Source organism: Vombatus ursinus, unplaced genomic scaffold (genome assembly GCF_900497805.2).
Source record: "Vombatus ursinus unplaced genomic scaffold, bare-nosed wombat genome assembly UNPS02014791.1, whole genome shotgun sequence".
NCBI classification, from domain to species: Eukaryota; Metazoa; Chordata; class Mammalia; order Diprotodontia; family Vombatidae; genus Vombatus; species Vombatus ursinus.
The window spans coordinates 1,462,595-1,487,265 of record NW_020954569.1 but is presented as its reverse complement, the minus strand read 5'-3'; the positions used below and the strand labels follow the sequence as shown (position 1 = coordinate 1,487,265).

The 24,671-nt window shown below is 40.0% G+C and overlaps 1 protein-coding gene across 1 annotated transcript in view; it reads left to right on the top strand.

Moving 5' to 3' along the window:
- The first annotated feature begins 246 nt into the window (after positions 1-246).
- PHLPP1 (PH domain and leucine rich repeat protein phosphatase 1) overlaps positions 247-24,671 on the top strand; it is a 278,132-nt gene continuing 253,707 nt past the window's right edge. The window contains exon 1 of the mRNA XM_027869097.1: positions 247-2,241. Within this exon, the coding sequence (XP_027724898.1) occupies positions 456-2,241 (1,786 nt within the window). The 5' untranslated portion in view covers positions 247-455. The remainder of the gene's footprint in view (positions 2,242-24,671) is intronic.

The window sequence follows — 24,671 nt, the reverse complement described above, 5'->3', positions numbered from 1 at the left end:
TCTCGCCGTGGAATGCCGTCATGCCAACGATGCATATTCATGAACCGGCACGGAGCTGCCCTCCCCTCGCTCCCTCCCGCCTTCCACCCTCCCCTCGCCCCGGCTTGATTAATATTCAATGAGCACTTCTTCTGGGCTGCTGGTTCGCCCGAAGAGGTGGAGGGAGGGGGCGTGGCCAGCGGCCTGGGCGCCCGAGCCCGGGGCGGGGAGGAGGAGGAGGAGGAGGAGACGGTGGCGGTGAGGCGGGTGCGCGGGATGGAACCCCGAGACACCGACGGAATGCTCCGAATTGCCACATAATCCCCTGGAACGGCAGCCCCGAACGCCATTGGCTTCTCCTTCCCAGTTCCTCCTCCTCCTCCGCCGCCGCCGCCCTCTCCCACCTTCGCTTCACCTCCTCCCGCTCCCTTCTCCTCGCTCCGGAGCTGGGGGGGGAGACGCACAGCTCCACTGCAATGGAGCCCGCCGCCGCGGCCACGGTGCAGCGACTCCCAGAGACCAGCAGGGAGGATCGGGCTCCGGCTCCGGCTCCGGCTCTGGCTCCGGCTCCGGCGGCGGCGGCAGCTCTGGCGGGGACGGCGGGGGGCGGCGGCCGGAGCCCAGGGAGCCCCCTGCCCTCGGGGACCCCGAACGTGCAGTTCCTGTCCGGCAGCGGGGCCGGGGAGGAGGCCCCCGCCGGGGCGCTGCCGGGCAAAGCCGGGGGCACCGTGCGGAGGAGGAGGAGAGGGGCGCCCCTGCTCGCGGCCAACGGGGCTCCCCCGGCGCCCGGGGCGGGCAGCGGCGCGAACTCCCTGCTCCTGCGAAGGGGGCGGCTGAAGAGGAATCTGTCCGCCGCCGCCACCTCCTCCTCCTCCTCCTCCTCCTCCTCCTCCTCTTCCTCCTCCTCTTCTTCCTCGGCCGCCGCCGCCTCCCACTCCTCCAGCGCTGCCAGCCTGGCCGCCTCTTGCTCGGCCTCGGCGTCGCTGTGCACCCGGAGCCTGGACAGGAAGACGCTGCTGCTGAAGCATAGACAGATGATGCAGCTGCAGCCGTCCGACCGGGACTGGGTGAGGCACCAGCTGCAGCGGGGCTGCGTGCACGTCTTCGACCGCCACATGGCCTCGACTTACCTGCGCCCAGTGCTCTGCACGCTGGACACCACGGCCGGCGAGGTGGCGGCCCGCCTGCTGCAGCTGGGGCACAAAGGCGGCGGAGGCGGCGTGGTGATGAAGGTTCTGGGCAGGGGGCCCTCGCCGCCGGCCCAGCCCCAGCCGCACTGGCGGGGACCTGCTGCGGACGCCCCGACGGCCGGCCACGGTGGCGTCCCCTCCGGCGGTTGCGGCGGGCAGGTGGCCCGGGGCCCCGAAGGCCCCGGCTCCCGTCCCGGATTGACAGCGCCCGACGATGAGCCCGGGGTGCAGCACGCGAGGAAGAACGGGCTTGGGGAGCCAGCCGAGCCCGCCGTCGGGGGGAAGCCGCGCACGCCCCCGGGGGATCTGCCTCTCCGGAGCGACGGGGCGGGGAGATTTGTGGGGTGCCTGACCCACGGCAGCCCAGCGCCTTCGGACTTCAGCCCCGGGGTTCTGTACGCAGGGGTTCCCGGCTCCCTGCTGGGTGACCTGCGGCCGGTGGACGGCGTGGTGGGAGGCCCGGCCTCGGACACCGAGAGTTTCAGCCTGAGCCCCAGCGCCGAGAGCGTGTCCGACCGACTGGACCCCTATAGCAGCGGCGGCGGCGGCGGCAGCTCCTCCTCCGAGGAGCTGGAGGCCGATTCCACCCCTACCTCTACCCCTGCCACTGCCCCTGCCCCGGCGCCGACGGAGGGGTCGGGCCTCGCCCATCACCCGGACGGCTCAGCTCCGTCTCGGGCGGTGGGGCCAGTGGCAGAGAAGCCCAGCGATTTCCCACCACTCCATCCTTCACTTGCTGCCCCAGCACAGTCACCACCGAAAGCCCAGAAGGGGGTGGACAGCCGGGGTGGGGTCGCCCAGGACGGGCCTCTGGAGAAGACGACTGCAGGAGGAATTAGTGGGGAGCTCAAGTCATTGCCTCCTGGGTACGGAGGAGCTGCGGACAAGACAGCCCCTATGCCAGCCCTGTACGTGCAGTTTCACGGGGAGACCACCCGTCGGCTGGAGGCACACGAGAAGCCACTGCAGATCCAAAATGACTACCTCTTCCAACTGGGATTTAGGGAGCTATGGAGGGTGCAGGAGGAGGGCATGGATTCGGAGATCGGGTGCCTCATCCGCTTCTATGCAGGTAAGAAAAGGACCTGCTGCGTAAGGTCAGCTACCCCAAGACACCATCCCCATGGTATTAGATGTGAACCTATTTTTCTGGAGAAGAAAATGTTTTCACTTCCCTCTTGAGTGTATCAACTTATCTAAGGGTAAATGTAACACCTCTTGTGTGTTTTCATCCATTGCTTCTTCAAAACTGTTTGTTTAATCTTAAAATGAACAATTTCTTAATCTTTAAGGTTTTAGTCAAAGTACTGAGGGTGGTGGTGGTTGTGGCTTAATCACAGAAGTAGGTGTGCTACCTTGGGTAACCATACTGAGATGCAACAGTGTATTTAAGGTTTAGGTTGCTCGCCCTAGAGACCCTTCCTTCCTAATTGGTCTATGGATGTAAGACAATTTTTGATATTAAGAAACTCTCCTCTATCATGCATGATTTTCAACTTATAGAAAATGACAAAATGTATTCACATACAATTCATTTTTACTCTACTCACCCATGCCCATGACATCCCTAAGAAACCTCAGTACACTTGGTCTGCTCCTGACATTTGATTTTGTTCTCCTTTTGTCAACCTTTTGTTGACACATTCTTCAATGTTTTCCCTCACTTTCTTCCTTGTACTACAGTTTCAGGTTTGATCCCGCTGTTTAAAATGATTAGTCCAGCTGTCTCTTCCTGTTTCTTGTTTTGTTGCTTCCTTGGTGGTTTTAGTCCTGAGAAGAACTAACCATTGAAATCTTCCACTGTGACTTAGCATAGGTGCTGGTCGTTCTTAGTAGCCAGGTCGTATTTGAATCACAAGAAGGCTCACCTGGTTCTCTTCAGATCTGATCTGAAGCCCCTTCTCTCTTCTGCAGTCCCAGGTTGACTGTTGTTGCATTTTCAGCTAAGAGAGCTTGGGGAGATGCTGGCTTTTGGAAGGGCTGAACACAGCATTCTAGTTGACATTTTTGTGGCTTATATATAAACCATCTGCATCCTTACTTTTCTCTGGTCTGAGGGATTTTTTTAATGACAGGTTATATTATAGCATGTCTTAGCTAAAGCATGAGAGATTTCCTACCAACTTTCCAGTACCAACTTTTCTCTGCTAGGGACAGAATATCAAATGTATATGCTTAGCCCAAATGTATGATGTGTAGTTCCATAAATCCTAACCACACTCTTATTGTTATATTGGTAAATATTAAAATTTGCAAGAATTTTTATGTCCCTAATTGGTTTTTATTGGCACTTAGGTCTGATTAGTTGGAAAAAAGTTTATTCCTATACATGGAGATGAAACTTGGCAAACTATGGAGATGTTACTCCACTGAGTTTCATTCAAGTTTTTCTAAAATTATTCATTATTTCTCTTAGGATTAGGAAAATACAGCTAATGTCTTAATTGAATGAAGTACCTTTCAAAAGTTTGATAAATGTAATAAAGTAAAATGTTCAGCTTTTGAAATTCTTTACAGGTTAGGAACTGGGCGATTTTTTTTTCTTGACCCAGGCAACAATTTATCTCTTTTTCCTGTTTTTCCTGGAATTTTTAAAATATTATTACTTTATCAAAGCATTAAATATTACTATTGGAGCAAAAATATGTCTAATGTCACTCCGGAGTATATGTCAGTCTCATGATCAAAATAAATGTAATGAGCAAATGTTTCTAAATCAAAAAGGATATTTTGTATTTTTAATTTTGCCAGTGTTTCATTTAGCACCACTGCTTTGTCAAAATATTGTAAAGGTTTCATGTTACTTTTTCCTCATTGAAAATATGAATACTAATTAATACTGTTAAACACCAATGTCACTACCCTACATCAAAGCATGAATCTGGAGCCAGTCGTTAAGGGTCAGATAAAGAAGTTATCAGATTTTTCATAAATCTTTTGTTCCATGTTCCATTTTCTCCTCTTAAGTCAGAATTACTTTGGACCAAAAAATTATTAAGTGAATGCACTAGACGTGCAATATAACACTTGTTACAGATAACAATTTAATGAGATTGATCTAAGTTGTTGAAAAATAAAAAGATCTTGCCAAAAAGTGATCTCACAGTAGGGGTGACTCTCAGTCCCATATATTGGGGGGGCTTAAAGTAATCTAAATAGCACATAGTAGGGCAGTCAGTGTTTTATATTACAATCATTCTTTCCTGTAAAGACATAAATAGGCCAATTTTGGTGTTTGTTCTGAATGACTTCCTTTGCAAAGAGAATGAGAGAATTCAACTGCTGTTGCTGAAATATTCTTCATAGCTTCATTTTGTATTTCATGATTAAATAGTAGTGTTGTCTTTCTGTTTATATAGTTGGGATTAAGGAAAGACTCGAGAATCTGCAACCATTAAAAAAATTCTGTATTTAAATGCAGCTTATCTTTAAAATAAATTTAATTTTTAATATTTATTACTTGAGAATTTTCTTTCTCTTGGGATAACCTAATTAAGTCATTTTTCTGTGTTGCTTTACATAAACTGAACCAGAGTATTCTTCAAAATTAGGGAAAGGTGATTTTAGAATCTCAATTTAAATATTTATTGGAGGCATAAAATTAATTTCTTCAGTAGATTTGAAGTTCATGTATCTAATTACAGTACTGTTAATGAGAATAACTTATTTTGAAAAAAGTTATACCTGGTAAGCAGCCAATCTCTAACTTGATTTAAAGATAACAATCTTTTAATGTGACAGTTTCTTCATCTGAAGTTGCTGCATGTAAAAGCTGTTGAGGTATTATCTGGTCATTGTAGAAGAGGTTTTAAAATTTGATTACCTTTTAAAATCATGTTAAAATTTGCCTGAAAGAGAATTGTCATACATAATATAAAATTCCATGAATGTAAACTGATTGGCATAACTTATGGAATCATAAATATTAGTGATTAGAATGCTGTAGCAACTAGAACCAAGATCCTGTTGATGAAATAGTGGAGCAGTGTTAAGCCATATGTTTTCTTTTTCGTAATAGAGCTCCTTTCCGCTGCATTTTCAAAGCCAAATTCAAGTTTTAACAAGGAGAAATGGTGTTGACAACCCATCCATTGTGTGTAATGAATATTCGTACCAGGCATTTTGATGTGTGACTCATTGGGATTGCTCTGAAGTGAATGTCTTTACCTTTCCTGTTTCCTCTCTTCACCTTTCTGGAAATTATAAAATCTTGCACCAGATATATGAAAACCTAGAAGGTGTTTTTCATCATTAAGCTGTAATATTGACTGTCAGGTTCTTATTACTGTAATTACAGTACTATTGGATAACACAGCATGAACATGTGATACCAGTGTGTGGTTGAGAACAGTCTTTTAATTTTAAGAACAAAGGGTTTGAATCTTTGCTAAAGTGCATTCTGTCTTTTCCTTTACCACCATGGTTTCATATCTATGATAATGATGGCATTGGATTTTGTTGTCTTTACATGAGACAAAGAAATATGTTCACATGTGTTATCTCATTTATTCTTACAAAAACCTGTGAAGTAGAAGGAACAGGTATCATTCCTTTTTTAGAGATGGAGAAACTCATGCTTAGAGACATTTGACTATCTTGCCTGAGGTTTTGTGTCCATAGCAGAGCTGAGAATAGAACATAGGTATTCCGACTTGCAGTTGAATCTTGTTTTTACTAAACTGTGCCCAAATTTATACTTTTCTAACATTTGAATTATTCACTTCAGTTAAAAATGTTCAGAAAATCTGCTGTTTTTGTTTGCAACATGATGAAATTATCTTAGTTACAAGTAGTATTTCTCATGCACATGTGTTCATCTTTACAATGCAACTTTTTAACGTAAAAATTATTGTTCAAGGGAACAAATAAATAGAAAGTATAGACACTGAATGAACATTTAGTTAGTCACCCTGACATTTTAGGTAGTATGAAGAATTCTGTTTTTTCAATCTCGTTAAAGTAGACCTGCAACAAAGTAAACTTTGTTGTTTAAATCTGCTAAGCTAAAGCCCTCCTGTATTTGACCCTCCCATGGTAGTGACCATGGGTTCTCAAAGGCATCGCTAGCACAAGCTCTAGGAGGTCCTACCAAGTTGGAAAAGCTTTGAGTGTGGGCTTAGTGACAGCCTTTGTTGTCTCACAGCCAGCTGAGCTAAGCCCAGAGAGGTTCATCACCATGTTGGCTTAAGGATGATGAATTTTGGGGCCACCACAACTCATGAAGATCTTGTACTGAAGTTGCAGTGGTGTTTTGATCTGCTTCAGTGGAGAGAATATTCACACTGATCAGATTCTTGAGGTATTAAAGCTTGTGTTAAGAATTAACATACGTCATTTTAGGCAGTATTTGTGTGGATCCGAGTGAAGATTCAGCCATTAACATTAGGTTGTGGCAACTATTCAACTGAAGTTAGAGACAGCTTATTTATGATAAGATACTAAGATCATTTACAATGAAAACCCTGTGTTATATAAAAATTATGGGAGGGGGAAAGGCTTATCTAGATAGGGTGTTTGGATGTCACTTCTTAATCAGAATTTGTCCATGTTGTAGTCCTTTATTGTTAATGTGGTGGAATGATGGAATGGTAAGTCTGGAAGGGAACTTTGAGATCATCTAATTCAGCTCTCTTAGTTTTACAGATGAGGAGAATGGGATCCAGAAAGAGATGATGGGATTTGTCCAAGGTCACACAAAGTTACTGGCTAAGTGAGGTCTTGAATTTTGTCTTTCTAATTCCTAGTCCAGAGCTGTTCCCACAAAACCACACAGTTGTTAGAATCTGTTAAGCAACTGAATGATGGTTTCTGTGTGATTCTTCCTCTACAGTGTTCATGTCACTGAGGCAGTGATGTTTTATTAAACAGGCATTTCCCCAATGACAGGAGATTCAGAGATGCCACCTGCCATTAGTATCTTTGTTTCACATGATCATTAGTTCTTCCTGGGTGAGAGAAACTAGATGGATTTTTTGAGTGAGCAGCCTTTAAGAGGGTGGGCAAAACTTAGAATAGGTGATTTGATTTTTCTTTTCAGAGGCATCTCCTGCTCTAGCTTTGAAACAAATTAATGAGACGTCTGTCAAATGAAGCATCTTAGATGAATGATTTTGCCATGTTCCAGGGCTGAACATTCTAGCTGGACAGGAGAAAGGGCTTAATTGTCCTGTGAAATCTGAGGAATCCTGAAGTCACTCAATAGAAAAACAATTCATTTAAAGGGGCTTGGCATTTCAAGAGGGAGAAAGAGATGACATCAAAATGTCTAAAGCAGCCTGAGAATCCTTGGGAAAAGAAGGCTTTTTTTTAAAGGGACACCCTCCCCCCAATCATATTCATCTGGTATGGTACTAATAATACACACACACACACACACACACCCACCCCCCCCCCCCCCCCCCCCGTAATGAAGGGTTTTCAACCTGAAGTAGTTGAATTGACATTGTAGAGTGTCTTTGGCTTCATAGTCCTTTTTTGTTCTTTAGAAAACCAAAGGTGAGCCTAATCTGAAGGAATAAGTACTAGAACTTCTGGTCTGTATAAGTTTGAAGGGGTACAGTTTTTCTCAGTTTGTGCATTTTTTACAGTTTAAAGATGTTTTGCTGTTTGTGTTTGTATCTAGCTTTCATGGTCCAGCTACAGTAAAATCAGGTATTTGAAACAATTCAATGAACTGATAAGACCAGCCTTGATTTGACCTGTCTCAGCATTGTTGTGAGGAAAGCATTATTTAAACTATACTTAAAGATTTTATAACTGGCAGGGACCTCAGAGGTCATTTATCTAATCCCCTTTATTTGATAGATGAGGAACCAAGTGCAGAGAATTTATGCGTATTTCCTGAAGTCACTTAGGGGACATTGGCAGGTAACAGGGCCAGAAATTGAACTTATGTCCTGTCTCCAAATCCAGAACCCTTTCCCACTGTTTCACAAGAGATTTGAAGTATTTAATTTTACATGTGAAATAGGAAGACATACTTTGGGATATAAATTGATATTGATTGATCTGTGTCTGTTTGCAGTAATTAAAATGATTGTAGATTATTTATAGCATACAGAAATGATAAAGTTCTCCATTTTATTTTTAATTCAATTGTAAATATAATAGTCATTGAACAAACACTTATTAAGCGTTTACTGTGTACTGTATCATGCTGAAGATGGGTAGAAAAAGTTTAAATAATAGAATGTTTCATCTTATGGAACATGAGACATATATCTTATATTGCTGCTTGGGGAAAGGCTTGTACCACAGTGGTAAGGCTGACACTTGTCTTGAACCCATAGTTAATATTGCAATGTAATAATGAGTTAAGTTAGGTGCAAAGCAAAATGCTCCATGATATGTAGGAACAGCTAGGTGGCACAGTGGATAAAACACTGGACCTTCAGTTAGGAAGACTCCTAACTAAGAGTTCAAATCTGGCCTCAGACACTTCCCAGCTGTGTGACCTTGGGCAAGTCACTTAACCCTGTTTGCTTCTGTTTCCTTATCTGTAAAATGAACTGGAGAAGGAAATGGCAATCCATTCCAGTATCTCTACCAAGATAACCCCAGTTGAAAGTCAGATGTATTCCTCAGGGACAGAGAGTAGTCTAATTTGTCCAAAAAGGTAAGGTGTGGTACCAGATTGTAGAGATCCTCGAATGCCAGGCCTTTCATTTGATTTGTGCATAGCAGAGATTAAGGGATATTCCTCCTCCTCCTCCCCATCCTCCCCACTTGTAACAGGATTACATAGGTCAATTAACTTTACTTGTAAATCACCCTTAGGCTACTACTTGACTTGATCTCATACTTAATCTTTTCCTGATATCTAGAGTAATCTAGGGGTATGATTGCATATTTTCATCAATTAATGAGATTTTGACATTTCTCAATTAGCTAAACTCAGAGTGTCCCCATCAGTTCATCAGATATTATTTAATGAACTGGAGTAACTGCCTTTCTCAATAGTTCACTTCTAGATATCAAAGTCTCTTCATAAGAATTCTCTTTATCCTTTTTCAAGATAAAGGTTAAAAGAGTTCCCATCAAAAAGAAACCTTTTCCATCTTCTTCCTCTCTTTCTTTAATTTCTTTCTGGCCATGACAGAAAAATAAACAATATCATTAGTTTCTCTCAAGTTTTTACTCTGAACAGTTTTCAGACTCCTCATAAAATTCTCTTTGTAATATTTCTTCATAAAATAAATTAAAACAGTTCCAAACAACGAAGATGCTCCCCCCTCACCCTCTTTCTCTCATTCTTCTTCATAGTTTCTCTCAAAGTATTTCCATTCACTCTCCTCAGTTTTCTTAAAAATTGCCAGCACCAGCTGCCAAATCTTAAACATTCCATTTGGCTGTTAAAGCTGCAGTAATAGTGAAAACATCTTCTGTAAAAGTGACTTTTGAAACGTATTACACTCAGAGCTGCCCCCGTTGCAAGCATGACATTTTGCAGGTAAGAAAAGTGAGGCTTGTGATCTTTGAGTGATATGCACCAGAAACCAGTTATTTAAAGTAGTAGAGCTGAGACTTGAGTTCAGTCTTTTGAATCTGACTACTACTCTTTGCCCATTAAGCAAAGGTGTTTCCTAATAGATCTTTGGAATTCAGAGATTCCAAGCAGGAAAATAATAAAAAATGCTTTATTTTTAGCTTATGTAAGAATTTATATTTGTGAATACTGTGGCTTTTTTTCAAATCCTAAGAATTTTTTGACATGTTCTTTGGAAACTGAATTTGTTCATAACAGAATGGACTCATTTCTTATCAGGCAAGTCCCTGGGCCTCAGTTTCCTCATTCAGAAGATGTGAGGGTTAGACAATACTCTTTGAGATCCCTTCTGTCTCACGATTCATGATCCTGTTATCCCATTCTGTGAAACTACACATTGAAAAGGCCAAACCTCTTGTGGGAAGGTTTGTATTGCAGTGACCTAGTAGTTCTTGAGACACCTAGTTATCATAGGTATATAGATTTAGAGCTGCAGGGTACCTTATGGGTCACCTGTCCTAACCCTCTCATTTTACAGAGGAGGAAGCTGAGGCCCAGAGAGATTAAGTGAATTGTTCAAGGTTACACAGGTGGCAGAGCCAGATTTCAAATCCAAGTTCTCTGGCTCCAAATACAGCATTTGCTCATAGCATCATGCTAAATTCTTTCAAATCATCATTAAAAATACCAGCTACAAAGTACTTTTTAAAAAATGCTTCAGTGCTAGTGAAATAGACTCACAGTTTTAGATTTAGAGTAGAATGTCAGATTTTCTTTTAACTCAGACCTTCTTTCTACATTTTCTCATACCTTATACTTTTTAAAAAAATTGAATAGCCAATTGTTTTAATGATATATAAGTATAAAATCTGCTCAAGTCCTGGTGAATTGATGTGGGGTTAATCCTTGGAACACAAGCCAAACTAGAGTTTGGCCCTGGTCAGCGAATGTCTGTTTGAGGACCAATCCAGATAAATTCAGAGACATTCATTGCCAGGGTGATGAATTTAATTAGAAATATCAAATTTGGGTGAGGTAATTAAAATACAGTCTTTTTTATTGTGAATTCAGTGGTCATTACCAATCACAAATATCTCAAGACAAAGATAAGGGAAGAGAATCATAAGAAATTGTGAACTTTACCATGTACAATGTTTTAGTTTTATTTTTAAAAGCATATATATATATATATATATATACACACACACACACACACACACACATACATATATGTATAAACACACATATACTTAAACCAGGTAGTGACAAATGACTCAGTTTTTGTGGGTGAGGTAATTGGGAATTGCTAAATTTCATTCAAAATCTCATTCACTAAGCTTTTCCCCCTTATAGGAAGAGATTTGTTCTGTTCTTGCTTCTTCTATCTTTAGTGAATTTTGTTCCTGATTCAGTTGCATCCAGTGGAGATAGACTTTAATTCATATGCCTGCTTCACTTCCTAATATGTTAGAACATTGGGCTTATATTCCCAAGTTCCTGATACTTTCTGAAGACCCAGATAGAGTAAAGGAAAGTATGAAACGTACTTGTTAAGTATTTTCACTGTGACATGCAATGTCTGTTTCTTTAATTTATGATTGAGAACACTGGAGTCCTGAGAGAAGTAGCTTACCGTACTGAGGTCATACAGTGCTAGTCAAGTCGCTATGCTGGTTCTTGTCCAGGAGAAGTTCTGTATATAGGAATTTGTTTTTCTCATTCAAGTACTGTATGATTGAAGATATATTTCTTGGGATGCTTTTTTTTTTTTTCCTGGGTGAGGCAGTTGGGGTTAAGTGACTTGCCCAGAGTCACACAGCTAGTGGGTGTTCTATGTCTGAGGCTGGATTTGAACTCAGGTCCTTCTGACTCCAGGGCCAGTGCTCTATCCACCTAGCTGCCCCAGGACATTTCTTTTGAAACAGCATTTCTATTTATACTGAGAGAGCTTTTCTTTAGAGGTGTGGTGGATTTGACCAATCCATTCCTGATTCCATTTTGGGGGAAGAAAGTGAGTTTTCTATTGTATTTGTTATATAGTTATTTGGTTGTACTCTTTGTTGTGAATGCTTAGAGACAGATCAGTTTGGTGGAGGGAAGGAGCAGTTTGATGACCCAACTTAGAGATATGATTTCTTGATATCATTTGTACACTCATGTCTCTCCACATGCCTAAAGCAATAAAGTTGAACCCCTTAGGAAGAGAGACTGCTGATACCATGTTACAAGCCTAATCCCTGGGGCTATAAGCTGGTCAAAGAGCCAAATCCTCCGAGTTGGCCCTCGGGAGTGGGACAAGACATGGACATTCTCCCATACTTATTAGGCATCATAAGACTACTGATGACAAAGTAGGTGCTATTTACACTGGATTGGATTGGATTTCCAATCCAGTACTCATTCTAATATATCTTGCCTCTGTGTATTGGCTTAGAGTTCTTGCTGTTTTTACTATGTTATATTAAAGGATTGTAAACAAACTGATGAACATACTTAAAATGTTGGGTCATTTCTCTGTTCCTTTCAGATCAAGACAGTTTAGTTTCTTCTGCAGTATGGCCAGTGCTTTTAAGAGGTTGCATATCACTTTGACAGATTGTATGAGGCTTCTAATGTTCTAATGGAACAGATGGACATTTCAGCTGCGCAGAGGGAAATTAGATTTCATTAATGATGCTCTCATCCAGTGGGGGATTTGAACTTTAGCAGTGTATGGTTGGTTGAGAGGAGGTGCAGTGTTGGGCAATCAGAAGGTATGTAGTTAGAGTTTTGAAATGTAAATTATATTTTACTACAAAGAAAATGGGATAGTTTAGTGTTATTATTTTTTTAAGGTAAGAAACCTAAGATGAAAAAGTTTACTTTCAGCTATCTAAGTTTTAAAGCAAGTTCAGTGTTTGTATATACATAAACACACACATTTATATATACATATATACATATATGTATTTGAAATTTTCTTTTTTCTTGCATTAAGAAAACATTAGGCATATTCTCAAAACAGCACATTTTATAACATTAAGTCATTCAGTTGGATATACACAGTTGTACCTTTTACAGTGATTAAAAAAACTAATTAAAACAACTCAGCATGTTTTTGTTAGTGCTTTCTTTCTGTACCAAATTTCAGAAGTCTTCTCCATGAAAACTGCCAGCGCCTCAAATTCCTTTTCTCTGTACAGAAAGAAAGAGAAAAAAAAAAGAATCCCCTTGCTTTCACTACAGATAGTCATCTATGAGTATAAATAGGTATGTTGGAAGTGAGACATTTCCTTTTATCTTGGGTTGAATTTCAAATTAATCTCTTACCTTAAGCTGAATAGCATTTGTATTATAGAAGTAACTTACTAATCAATTAATTCTCTAGAGCTTACCATTTCTTTTCCATAGGATAAAAGAAACTTTAAAAACACAAAAACACGAAGGGAATGAAAACTCATTGCATATGGTATATAGAATATGTACTCCAGATGCAGAAACACAGAGGAAAACTCTTCCTTGATGAGAGTGTTGTTTTAGTGATGTGACTGGGGTGCAGCTGACATTCAGCCTTATGTAAAAATTGAGTCTCTTGGATGAAAATAAACAGTTCTGTGTTCAACAGATTGAGTCCCTGTCACTCCTTCCTTCTCCCTGCCTTTCTCTTCCCTCCCTTTCTTTAAAGGTTGAGAGTAGTGGTTATATTCTTGGGGCATGGGGACAATTTAATTTTCATTAAAAAAAAATAGTTATGACCTAATGTTGTAAATCTCCCTTGAGACTTATTAGGGGCAAAATTTCTGACTTTTAATGACCATATCCTAGTGAATCTCCTATGACATGCTAAGGGAAGGGAGGGAGAAGGAGTTCTCTGTCAAATGTGCCATGCTCAAGGACCTCTCCCTGTCCTTCTACACCTCTCTCCACTCCACCTTTATGAAATGCTTGATTTGACTGCCAAGCATACAATCTTTGTGACTGACAGCTCCTGCTACTCTGAGTAGATGGTGCTGGATAAGGAACTACCCATAACCCTAGAGGAATCCCTTCCTGCTTTAGGAAGCTGGTAGTGCTAGTGGGAGCTACTGGAGTCCATGGTATTGGGGTAGAGAGGAAGGAAGCAGGATGCTAAGTCAGCTCCATACCTTCTCTAATAGAAGGTAGTTTATTAAGGAACCCAGGGCTATTTAATTGGTGACACATGGCCTCTTGATCCCCACGTTGTTTCTCAAATTCCCTAGTCAACCCCTTGCCACCACTGCTGTCTGGGGAGCAGCAGATGGCAATTATTTTGTGAGTATGTGCTTTTAAGAATGTCAGTTTCTCAGGAACCTGTATACCACCTCTAAGACGTCATCAGTTGCTTGGGTTCCATTCATCATCTCTGCAGATGACTCTTAAATCAACATATGAAGCCATTATTTCTCTCTTGAAGTCCAGACTTATATGCCTGTTTTATATATCTGCCTCTATAGAGGTGCCCTATAGATATCTCAATCATCACATGGTCAGACTTACTGTTACTGGCACCACCATCCTCCCAGGCATACAGGTTTGCAATTTTGATGTTATGTCTAACTTCTCACTCTCACTTTACTCACACGTGCATTAATTGCCAGTCTCATCTATTCTATCTCCACAGTATTTCTGATGTCTGTCTTCTTCCCTATACTTTGAGGACACTATCCTAGTACAAACCCATAAGCATCTTTTGCCTGGTCTGTAGCAGTTGCTTCCTAATTGGTCTCCCTGTTTCCAGGCTCTTTCCTCTCCAGTGCATCCCTCCACAGAGCTTCCAAAATGGTCTTCCTAAATCACAGGTCTGACCATGGCACTCTACTGTTCAAGAATCTCTAGTGACTTTCTATTATCTCTTATAAAATAGAAACTCTTCTGTTTGGCACTTAGAACCTTTCATAGTCTGGCTCCAGCCTGTCTTTCCAGACTCATTTCATATTGTTTCACTCTGTACATGTAATATTCTACAAAAATGGAAAAAAGTGACCTACTTGCAATTCTTTATATGTAGTATTCTGTGTTCTACTTTTCTTCTTTATATGATCTGACATCTTCCTTCCTCCTCTCCTTTCCTCCCTCAAGTTGTTAGTACTCCTCCTGTACCATATATACTTCATATGTACCTATTTGTACATATGTGGAATCACTTCCCTAGAATGTAAGCTCCTCAAGCTCTGGGTCTATTTAATTTTTGCCTTTTTATCTTGAGAGCTCTTAGTACAGTGCTTTGTACATAGTAGGTATTTAATAAATGTTTCTGAAATGAACTTCATTAATTTCCTACTCTGACCACAACCTTCTTCATCCCTCCTACTCTTTCTCTAGGAGGAAACTGCTCTTTGGCCTTATCTAGACTCCTCTGTTCATTAGTCTCCTTGCTTTTCGTGGGTCCCTACCCACCATGGTCAGCTTGAATTCTTGACCGTGGGTCTTTCCATTCCTTCACTGTGGGGTGCTGGAATGTTGTTGGAGAAGGTCATAAAACTTTGATGATTGTATTTCTAAAAATTCACACTTTCTTATTTGAAAATTGAGTTGTTCCTTGCAGCTCAGCAATCCTTCCATTCATCTCTTACTCATTTACTCTTTTCCATTGTTGCTGTTCCAAATCTTTTCTATACCTAACCCTCCAACTCTACTTCTTCCCTCTTCACCCTTAAGAAATGACCTTGTTGCTTTTAATTATGAGTTTTCATGTGAATTCCCTCAAATATTTTTTTTCTGCCCTAAAATTTTTTTCCTATGTCAGAGGAAGAAATGTTTCCTCCTCCTTTCTAACTCTTTTATTACAGTGTCCCCTCCTCACTCTTCTGGAATCTTTTCCTGGCAGTCATACTTCCTCTCTCTTGCATCTGTAATTTTTTCTACTTTACTAGTTCCTTTCATTCTGCTTTCAGATTTGCTCAGTTCTCCTGTAGATAAATAAAACCTTTTCCCATCCTTCTTGCTTTTTTTCCTTATAGTCTCTTTCTCCTTCTTTTATCAGTGAATTTCCCCAAAGGCAATTCTATACTTTTTTATCTTGACTTATTCGTCTTCCTTTACATCAAGGGTAGGCTATTATATTGGGAAGCTTAGTCCTCCCCTTCTTCTCTGAGAGCTCCTTGAATATTTTACTTCCCTTTTGTGATCCATTATGGCTACTCATCTTCCTTTCCCTTCCTTTTTTTTTTTTTTTTTTTTGCTTGTGTAAACTGCTGATGATGGCACCACCTTAAACACAAGGTTGGTACCTTGATTCCAGAGGCCCAGTGTTAAAGAATGCTATCCACTTCTTGACAGAGAGGTAATAGACTCAAAAACAGAAAGCAACATACATTTTTTGACGTGGCCACTGTGTAAATTTGTTTTGTTTGATTATCTTTGTTACTAGGGTTTTGTTTTTCTTTTTGGGGGGCTGCAGGAAGATGGAGAAAAAATTCCTGTTAAATGAAAAAAATAATTTTAGAAAAGGTCAGCATTGGACTGTTGGCTCTTTGAGGCAGTATGATTATATGCTGGATTTGGAATTGGATGATTTTGATTCAAATCTTAGCTTTATTTATTACCTGTATAACCTTGGTAGAATCACAACCTCTTCAAGCTTCAGTTTTCTTGTTTATAAAATGAAAGGCTCAGATTTAGGTGTAAGGTTATTTAGGCTTCTATGATCTTTTGATTATCTAACCAAAAGCAATGGCAGTGACTCCCAAATTGTATGTCTGTTGCATTTCTTCTGTTATCTTGAATCTTTAATGGTCACTTCCTCTTGCATTGGGATTAGAATTGATGTTTATGTCACACTTCATCTCCTTTGATTCTTGCAACAACCCTCTGATACGGGTAATCCAAGTCGTCTTATTTCCACTTTATGGATGATGAACTTGGGCCAAAAGGAAGAGGTCATAGTGACTTGCTTGAGGTCTTGTGACTTGAATTCATTCAACCACTTGAACAAGGTCCTCTGACTCCTAACCCAGCATCCTTTTGCATTACTTCCTAGTTGTCACTACTACTCACATGAACTGAGAAGTGTAATCCTAATGCAGGAGAAAGTGGGTAAGATGTTGAGCTTCAATCAACAAACAATAAGCATTGAAAAGCACATTTATTGAAGGATAATGTGAGATATGAAAGCCAGAAAGAGGAGTTGGCAGCCAAATAGAATGACTGTAGCTTTTTCTGAGTAGGCTTTTATGGTAAAATAACTCTTTTATTAAATGACCACAAGGTAGGTGCATATTGGGCTAGTTCTGGGTTTGGAAACTTGCAAAGTTTCAAATTTCTTTGTTTCTGGAATAGACCCTTAGCTTTTATACAGTGAAACTTAAAAAGGAACAGAAATATTGTTCTATTGTGTTTTGTTGTTACTTAGATGGATCTACTCCTGATAGAGTTTTGAGGTTTCCATTATACCTAGAAACACATACACCAGAGCTGGATAATCAATCCCACTTTGCATTGTTTTTCTGTGACTGTCTTTTGAAACCCTTCGCTTCCTTGAGCCCCATTTTCAAATCAATTAATTAATTAATTTATTTTTTGCTTAGGCAGTTGGGGTTAAGTGACTTGCCCAGGGTCACACAGCTAGTAAGTGTCAAGTGTTTGGTCTGAGGCCGGATTTGAACTCAGGTCCTCCTGACTTCAGGGCCGGTGCTCTATCCACTGTACCACCTAGCTGTCCTCTTGAGCCCCATTTTATGTCATTCCCTTGTTGAAATTTTCCAGAGCTCCCAATGTTACCTCAGTTTTTTCTTCTCAAGTTTCTCATGCTACTTGTTTTGGACCTTTGCTGTGTATTTGTTGCACTATAAGTGGCACTCTTATTATATTTGTGTATTTTTTATTATTTCCTTTGATAATCCAAAAAGTCTGGATTCTTATAGGTTTCTGGGATCCATTGAGTATGAGTAGGATGCCTTTGCTTTGGTCACAGGGCACCTCTCCACCCCCTTTCCTCTGCTTTACCTTTTTGGTGACTCTTCTATGCACCTACTTCCCATCTAATTCATTTGGGTCTCCACTGGCCAGTCAACACTGGCCTAGAGCATCCTTGCTTATCTCCTTGCTTATATAATCTGAGGTGGGAAACCCACCTCCTTTTCTCTCTAAAACTCATGCCCTAAGATTGCCTCAGTTTACTACCAAGGCATTTGGAATTTAGTAGAAGGGATGTGGGTGGATGCAGCAGCCTTATTGAAGGACCATTATTCCCTCCCCCTGATTCCTATCCCCTTGTCTCTTCCCCCCCCAACCCCCTCCTCAAAACAAAACAAAAACAACCAAATACCCAGGCTGTAATAAAAAGACTTACTGTATACATTAGTCTTTTGTGAAATCCCCTCCTAAGTCCCATAACTGTTGCGATGAACTAGGATATCCCCCCTCCTAGAATGTAAGCTTCTTGAGGGAAGAGACTATGTCTTGTTTTGTCCTTGTATCAGCAGGACCTACCTGGCAGGCAGTTAAGTGCATGTAGTAGGTATTTAATATGTTACTGTAAAATTCATTATCTTATTGTATTGGTGTGATCACTTCTTATATAGGTAGAAATAATAACCCACAACCAGAATTAAATCCTTTGACTTCATGAAACTAACATAGTTAAGCTAATATTATGCTTTGAGAAATGCACAAGTAAGGACTATTCTACATTAAATTTATAGTTATCAAAGATGTTTTAAAAGTTTTTTTTCCCCCTTCTACAGTACTGATAAGCAGAATGAGCTTAGTGGACTTGGAATTAGGACATCTCCATTTGATTTCCACCTCTGATGCTTTCTAGCTGTGAGGGCTTGGTCAGATCACTTAAGCTCTTTGAGCCTCAGATTTCTCTTCTGTAAAGTGGGTGAAATAAGACATGTGCACTCTCAGCCGCACATGGGTGTGAGGAAAGTGCTTTGCAAACCATAACTATTTAATAAATGTGGTTGTTGGATTGAGTTAGGAGAAATAAAATCTTGCTTCACCTTTATTTTATGCATGTGACCTGGGCCAAGTCAGTTCACTTTTATGGGCCACAGTCATCTCATCTCCAGAATGAGAAATCTGGATTATAGATGACCTGAAAGGGCCCTCCCAACCTTTCTAAATCTATGATCCTGTGTCTTCTGATCCTGGAAGATTTGTGTTCATGACTTCTATAAAACTTCCAGGGTATATTCACTCAATGTTGAATTAAAATTCCTCTGGTTCTTTTACCACGCCAGGAACTCTGCGAAGGGGGAAGGTAAGGAGAAGAAAGTGTACTAATGTACCTGCCACTTAGGTTGTCTTGTGTATTTCCTTCATGATATTTAACTACTTCATATTCTAACATAGAGAAACAAAAAGATTTAAAAAAACCTATTTGGATATTGCAAGTAACATTCCCACCCCACCTCCAACTCCAGATGGTGTGTCCAAGTTAAGTTTCATTATTATATTTCAGAGACTATTGCAGTAGGATGAAACTGCCACAACATGATCGTCTCCTGCTGCTTCCTAGCTGTTCAAGAGTAGCTGAGTAATCTATCAAAAATAAATAATAAAAATGAGGCTTTATTTCTAGAATGAGAAGATCTGGTCTGTAACAAGGTTCTAGTACCAGTTTTATATGAGATCATTTGGGAAGGAAAAACAACACGGTCACCATTTTGGTCTGTATGCTACCATCTGTTCTTGTATTTAAATCTGCACAGATGTTAATGGAACTTACCAGAGTGTATGAAAGAGATACGATTCACCATGATTTGACACTGGTGCCAAATGAAAATGGCAAGCTGTGGTTGAGGGAGTGTCATTTACACAGAATAATTCATTATGGGTTACTGGGTACAAGTTCATTGTGGACAAAGTGTTTGGGATTAAATGGTTCCAGTTAAATTTTTGAATTAAACATTTTTAATTCACTAATAATACATTGGAGAGAACACAGAACTTGAAGTCGGGAAAGGTGGGCTCAAATCCAGGCAGGAAGACACTTATTGACCTTGGGACAGTGGACACTTTGACTGCTCTGAACTTCACAGTTTCCTTATTTGCAAAATAGGAATAACTCTTGGGTTGCTGTGTAAGCCTTGAAATGCTATTTAAACAAGAAGAGGCAGCTGTTGCTATTATTATTATAATTATACTTCCAGGATCTATTTCAAAGGTGTAGGTACTCCAGCCATTAATGTTATTTCTTCTATAACTTAGATGATGACCTTAGAGAGTTGCTGTAACTAAAAAAATCATCACCCTGCGGCCAATATGGAGATGAATCTCTCTCAATTTAGCTAGGGTTGGTCCTAGACAGGCCTTTGATGAGCCAGTTTTTAGAGTTCTTCCCAGTGTGTAGGACCTGGCAAAGCTTGTGCATAGCCTTTGAGAAGCCTGTGGGCCTCGCTGTAATGAAGCATCAGCGGAGGACCTAATGGAGAAGTCATCTAGAGACATTTACCTAAACAACATTTTTGCTCATGTCTGAACTGTTTGTTCAAATGATACAGGCATTTCAGTATCTGTCATGGAGTTTAAAAAAGTTAATTTTGAATGAGTTAAAATTAGAAATGAAAGATGTTAACATAATAAAATGGCCTTATTTTGCTGTAGTAATAAAATGACCAAGTGCAATGACTTGATTTAATAAAATCATCTTTCAAAAAAAAAAGTTAGTTTTGGTGGGAATTGTTTAAAAACAAGGAACATCTTTAAAGAAATCAGGTGGTGAATCTAAAAGAAATCGCCTCCTTTGTGAGCCTTCTAGATTTTTTTTTTAAATCTACATAGGAATTTGTTGGGACAATTCACGTTTTTATTTTCTACAGGCAGATGGTTGTGTTCTTTTAGCTTGATATTATGGGGAACAGTTGGAATAGAAGTGGCACTGGTAAATGTAGACAGGGTGAATGTATGTGTGGAAGTTGTGTTTTTTTCACTGTCTTCAGGGTATTTATTTGGATTCTGTCAACACTGTGATGTGAAGGGTAGATAACTTAAAATTTCTGAGCCTCAGTTTCTTCATTTATAAAATGAGGGGCTTAGACAATCTGATTTCTAACACTCCTTCTAACTCTAAAGTTATATAATTCATGGTTGGAGATTATAAGTGTACGTGTATACACACAAAAAATTCTCAGATCAGGAGAAAATCAAACCATAATTTTAAAAAATTAAAACTTGTATTATGCAGACATAAAAGAACCCTTAATGTTGTTTGTTTGTTTGTTTTTTTTACTACTTGCTCATTATGAAATGCTTTGCTATGATGGCAGAAGGCTATGTGAAAGATGATATTTATATAGTACTAATGAAATCTACTCAAGTTTTTTATTTTACTATTTGCCCATTATGAAATGCTTTGCTATAATGGCAGAGACCTATGTGAAAGATATTTATATAGTACTAATGAAATCATAAGTCAAGTACTTATCCCTATCCTTAATGTAGTTGAGAGAATGCTAAAAGGAAAATTCTTATTTGAATTTTATAATTAATTTTAAGAAAATATTTTCCATGGAGTTTTATGATTATTATTGAGATTGTTTTATATTCAGGTTTAAGCCTGACTACAATATAACAACTTCATACTCATGTCCAACTAAAGTGGAAATGCCATTAGTAATTAACATTCAAGCTTAATTTCCTGCCATTTTTTCCCCCCACTATCATTAGCACCTATGTTTCTACCATGAAAGATTTTTACAGGGACCTAGATGAACTCATTACAGCAATACCAACATCTGACAAGCTGATTGTCATGGGGAATTTCAAGACTAATGTTGTCAGCAAGGGAGAAAATTCGTTACCTTTCATAGGATTGGAAAAGCTGTATCAGATATGACTTATTGCTCCATAATTAAGTCATCCAGTTGCCACTGCCTATACTATCTTTGCCCCATGAAACAAGAGAGAGAAATTATAGATACAATTAAGATGTGGGATACATCTCATTGATTTCTTAAAACCAACATACAGGACTGTTATAAGCTGATGTCAGCATTATAAAATCATACATGTACAAAAACAAAAACAAAAACAGAGATTGATTTGTAATTAGTACCATGCCCTAGATGAATGGTGAGCCTTTGGGGCCAACTTGGACCAGAGTATTCAAAATTATCACTGACTTCTGCTTACCTAAGCAGCAGATTAAGGAAAAGTATATTTATGTGTAAATAAGTAAGAACTAAATCAAAACATCTAGTTCATAGCTTGTCTTTTGGTTAGCTGGGCAGATGGCATGTGGAATATTCATAAATGACACTTGGCTCTACACAACCCTAATAGTTTCTCTTTTTTTTGGTGTGTGGACCTATGATTTTTTTCTGTGTAGGAACTCATGAGGAAACTCAGCACACTTATACAGATTGGCAACTGTTCTGCAATGTATACTCCTAGATAGTTGCCTGGGTAGAGACTTGTCCAGGGTCACAGAACAGGGTTGCATAGTGTTAGCAGTAGTAGGAGTAATAGTGTAGAGATTACTAACATTGAAATATTTTAAGGATGTATAGACAACCCTTTTAAAGATCTACTGGGGACAAAAAAAAATAAATGATTTGTTTCATTGCCAGTTTTTGTGACGAGTCTTTGTGAGTTTATCTAGGCTGGTCTTTGGACTATGCATTTGTTCTTGGGCCTGTACTTTAAGTCTTTCCAGCTTCGAAAGACATGTTTGAACCTGTGTATTGAGGTCTATGCTGGTTGAAATTGCAGGGTCATTGCCATGTCATGATGAAGCACTGGAGTAGGATTTTAATAATATTTGTTTATAATAATGTCTGATAAATAACTATTGTATGAAATGAGTGGTGCCAAAGTATTCTGCTCTTGAGCTTAGCATTTGTAGAGAATATTCATGTAGCCCTCCTACTATCTAACTCAGGTCCTTTCTATAGCATCCCTGAAAAAGTGGTCTACCAAGCAGTCAATCAACAAGGTATTAATTGTTTATTTTATGTCAGTTACTGTGCTAAGTACTAGCGATAAAAAGGCAAAAATAGTCTCTACCCATGAAGAGTTTATATTCTAATGAAGAAGACAACATGTAAATACCTAGGTACATGCAAGATACAGAATAGAAGGAATTTACTTTAGAGGAGAAGACTTTGGCAGCTGGAGAGGGAATGGCTCCTACAGAAGGTGAGAGAGGAGGAACCTAGGTCTTTAAGAGGTAGAGGTGAGGAGTCTAAGTATTCTTGGGTGGGGAACAGGTAGGATAGAGGGATTGAGATTGGAGATGGAGCATCATGTGTGAGGAATAGCTAGTAGTGGTCCAATATGGTTGAATACATGGAGGAGAAGAGAGTGTAAGAAGACTGCAAAAAAAGGAAGGGTTCAGGTTGTGCAGAGCTTTAAAGGCAAGGACTTCATAGTTGATACTGGAAGCGGAAGGGAGCCATTGGAATTTATTGAATGGTAGAGTAGGGTAACATGGTCAGACCTATATTTTAGGAAAATCATTTTGGTAACTGAGTAGAAGATGGATTGGAGTGGGGGAGGGATTTGATAAAAGAAACCAATTAGAACACAATTACAGTAGTCTGTGTGTGAGGTTGAGGGCTTTCACTAAGGTGGTGGCTGTGTGAATGGAGAGAAGGGCCCATGTGCCTGGAGATGTTGTGAAGGTCTGAATGACAAGATTTGGCGACTAATTGGTTATGTGAGAATAAGAAGGTAGGTGACACTGAGGTTGTGAATTTTAGTAAAGGGAGGATGGTGGTGTCCTTAGCAGTAATATGGAAATTCAGAAGAGGACAGGGTTTTGGGGACAAAGTAATGAATTTGAGTTTGAGATGCCTATGGGACTTCTAGTTTGAAATGTATAGTAGGAAGTTTGATGCAGGCCTGGGTTTAAGAAAGAGACTAGGGCATGACATGTAGGCCTGAGAATCTTCTGCATTAAGATAATTGAACCCATGGGAGCTGAAGACATTACCAGGTGAATATACAGTAGAGAGAAAAGAGAAGAGAGCCCAGGACAGAGCCTTGGGGAGTGTTCATGGATGGATGTGACATGGATGAAAATCCAGCAGAGGATATTGAGGAGTAATCAGACAGATGAGGAGAGAACCAGGAAAGAGCAGTGTCACCAAAATCCAGAGAAGAGAATGTATCCTTTAGGAGAGGCAATCAATATGTCTAATGTTTTGGAGAAGTCAAGAAGGATGAGGACTGAGAAAAAGGTCATCCAATTTGGTAATTAAGAGACCACCTATAACCTGAGGTCTGGCTTCTGTTGGAATACTTTTAGCAATGTGGAACAAAATATTCTAGGTTTTGGACATCTCAAATTGTATTTTCTTATGTTGAGTCATAATTTTCTGTTATTGGCCCTAGTTCTATCTGCCTGGAGTCACACAAAATGTGTAACCCTTGTTCCAGGTATTTGAAGACTGCTAGAATATCCCTTTCCCCTAACTCTTTCTAAAAATCCTCACTTTCCAGACCCTTCATCATTTTCTCATCACTCTTTTTGTCTATTTCTTTTTTGTCTAAACATGTGAAATTTGGCCGATATTGAGTACCATAGGTTATTGTTTTCTTTTGGCTTGAGCTACATATTCCTGTGAATGTAATCTATAAAAATTAATTTTATTAATAAATGTCACATTTGACTCATTGTACTTGTGGTCAGCTAAAATCCTTAGGCTGATTTCATGTAAACTGCTTCTGTTAAGCCTGCTTTCACCCATTCCACATTTGTACAATTTATTTTTGAATTCAAATGCATGATTTTTTTTTGGTTCCTGGTAGGGGTGATGTGGGGTAATGGAGAGAGCGTTGAACTGGGATATTAGGAGACCCTAGTTCTGGCCCTAGTGCTGCCTTTAAGTATGGATGCCTTGGTCACACCAGTTTTCTTTGGCCTCAGTTTCCTTACCATCCTACAAAACAAAATAGTTGAACTAGATATCTATAAGATGCTTTCCAATTATGTGATTCTATGACTTTTTATGTTCCACATTTCTTACTGGTTCCAGCCTGTTGAAGTTGTCTAGAATTTTTGTTCTGCTGGCCTGTTTTATTAGTTCTCATTTCCAGCTTGTAGTAGCTGAAGGTATCATTAATACAAT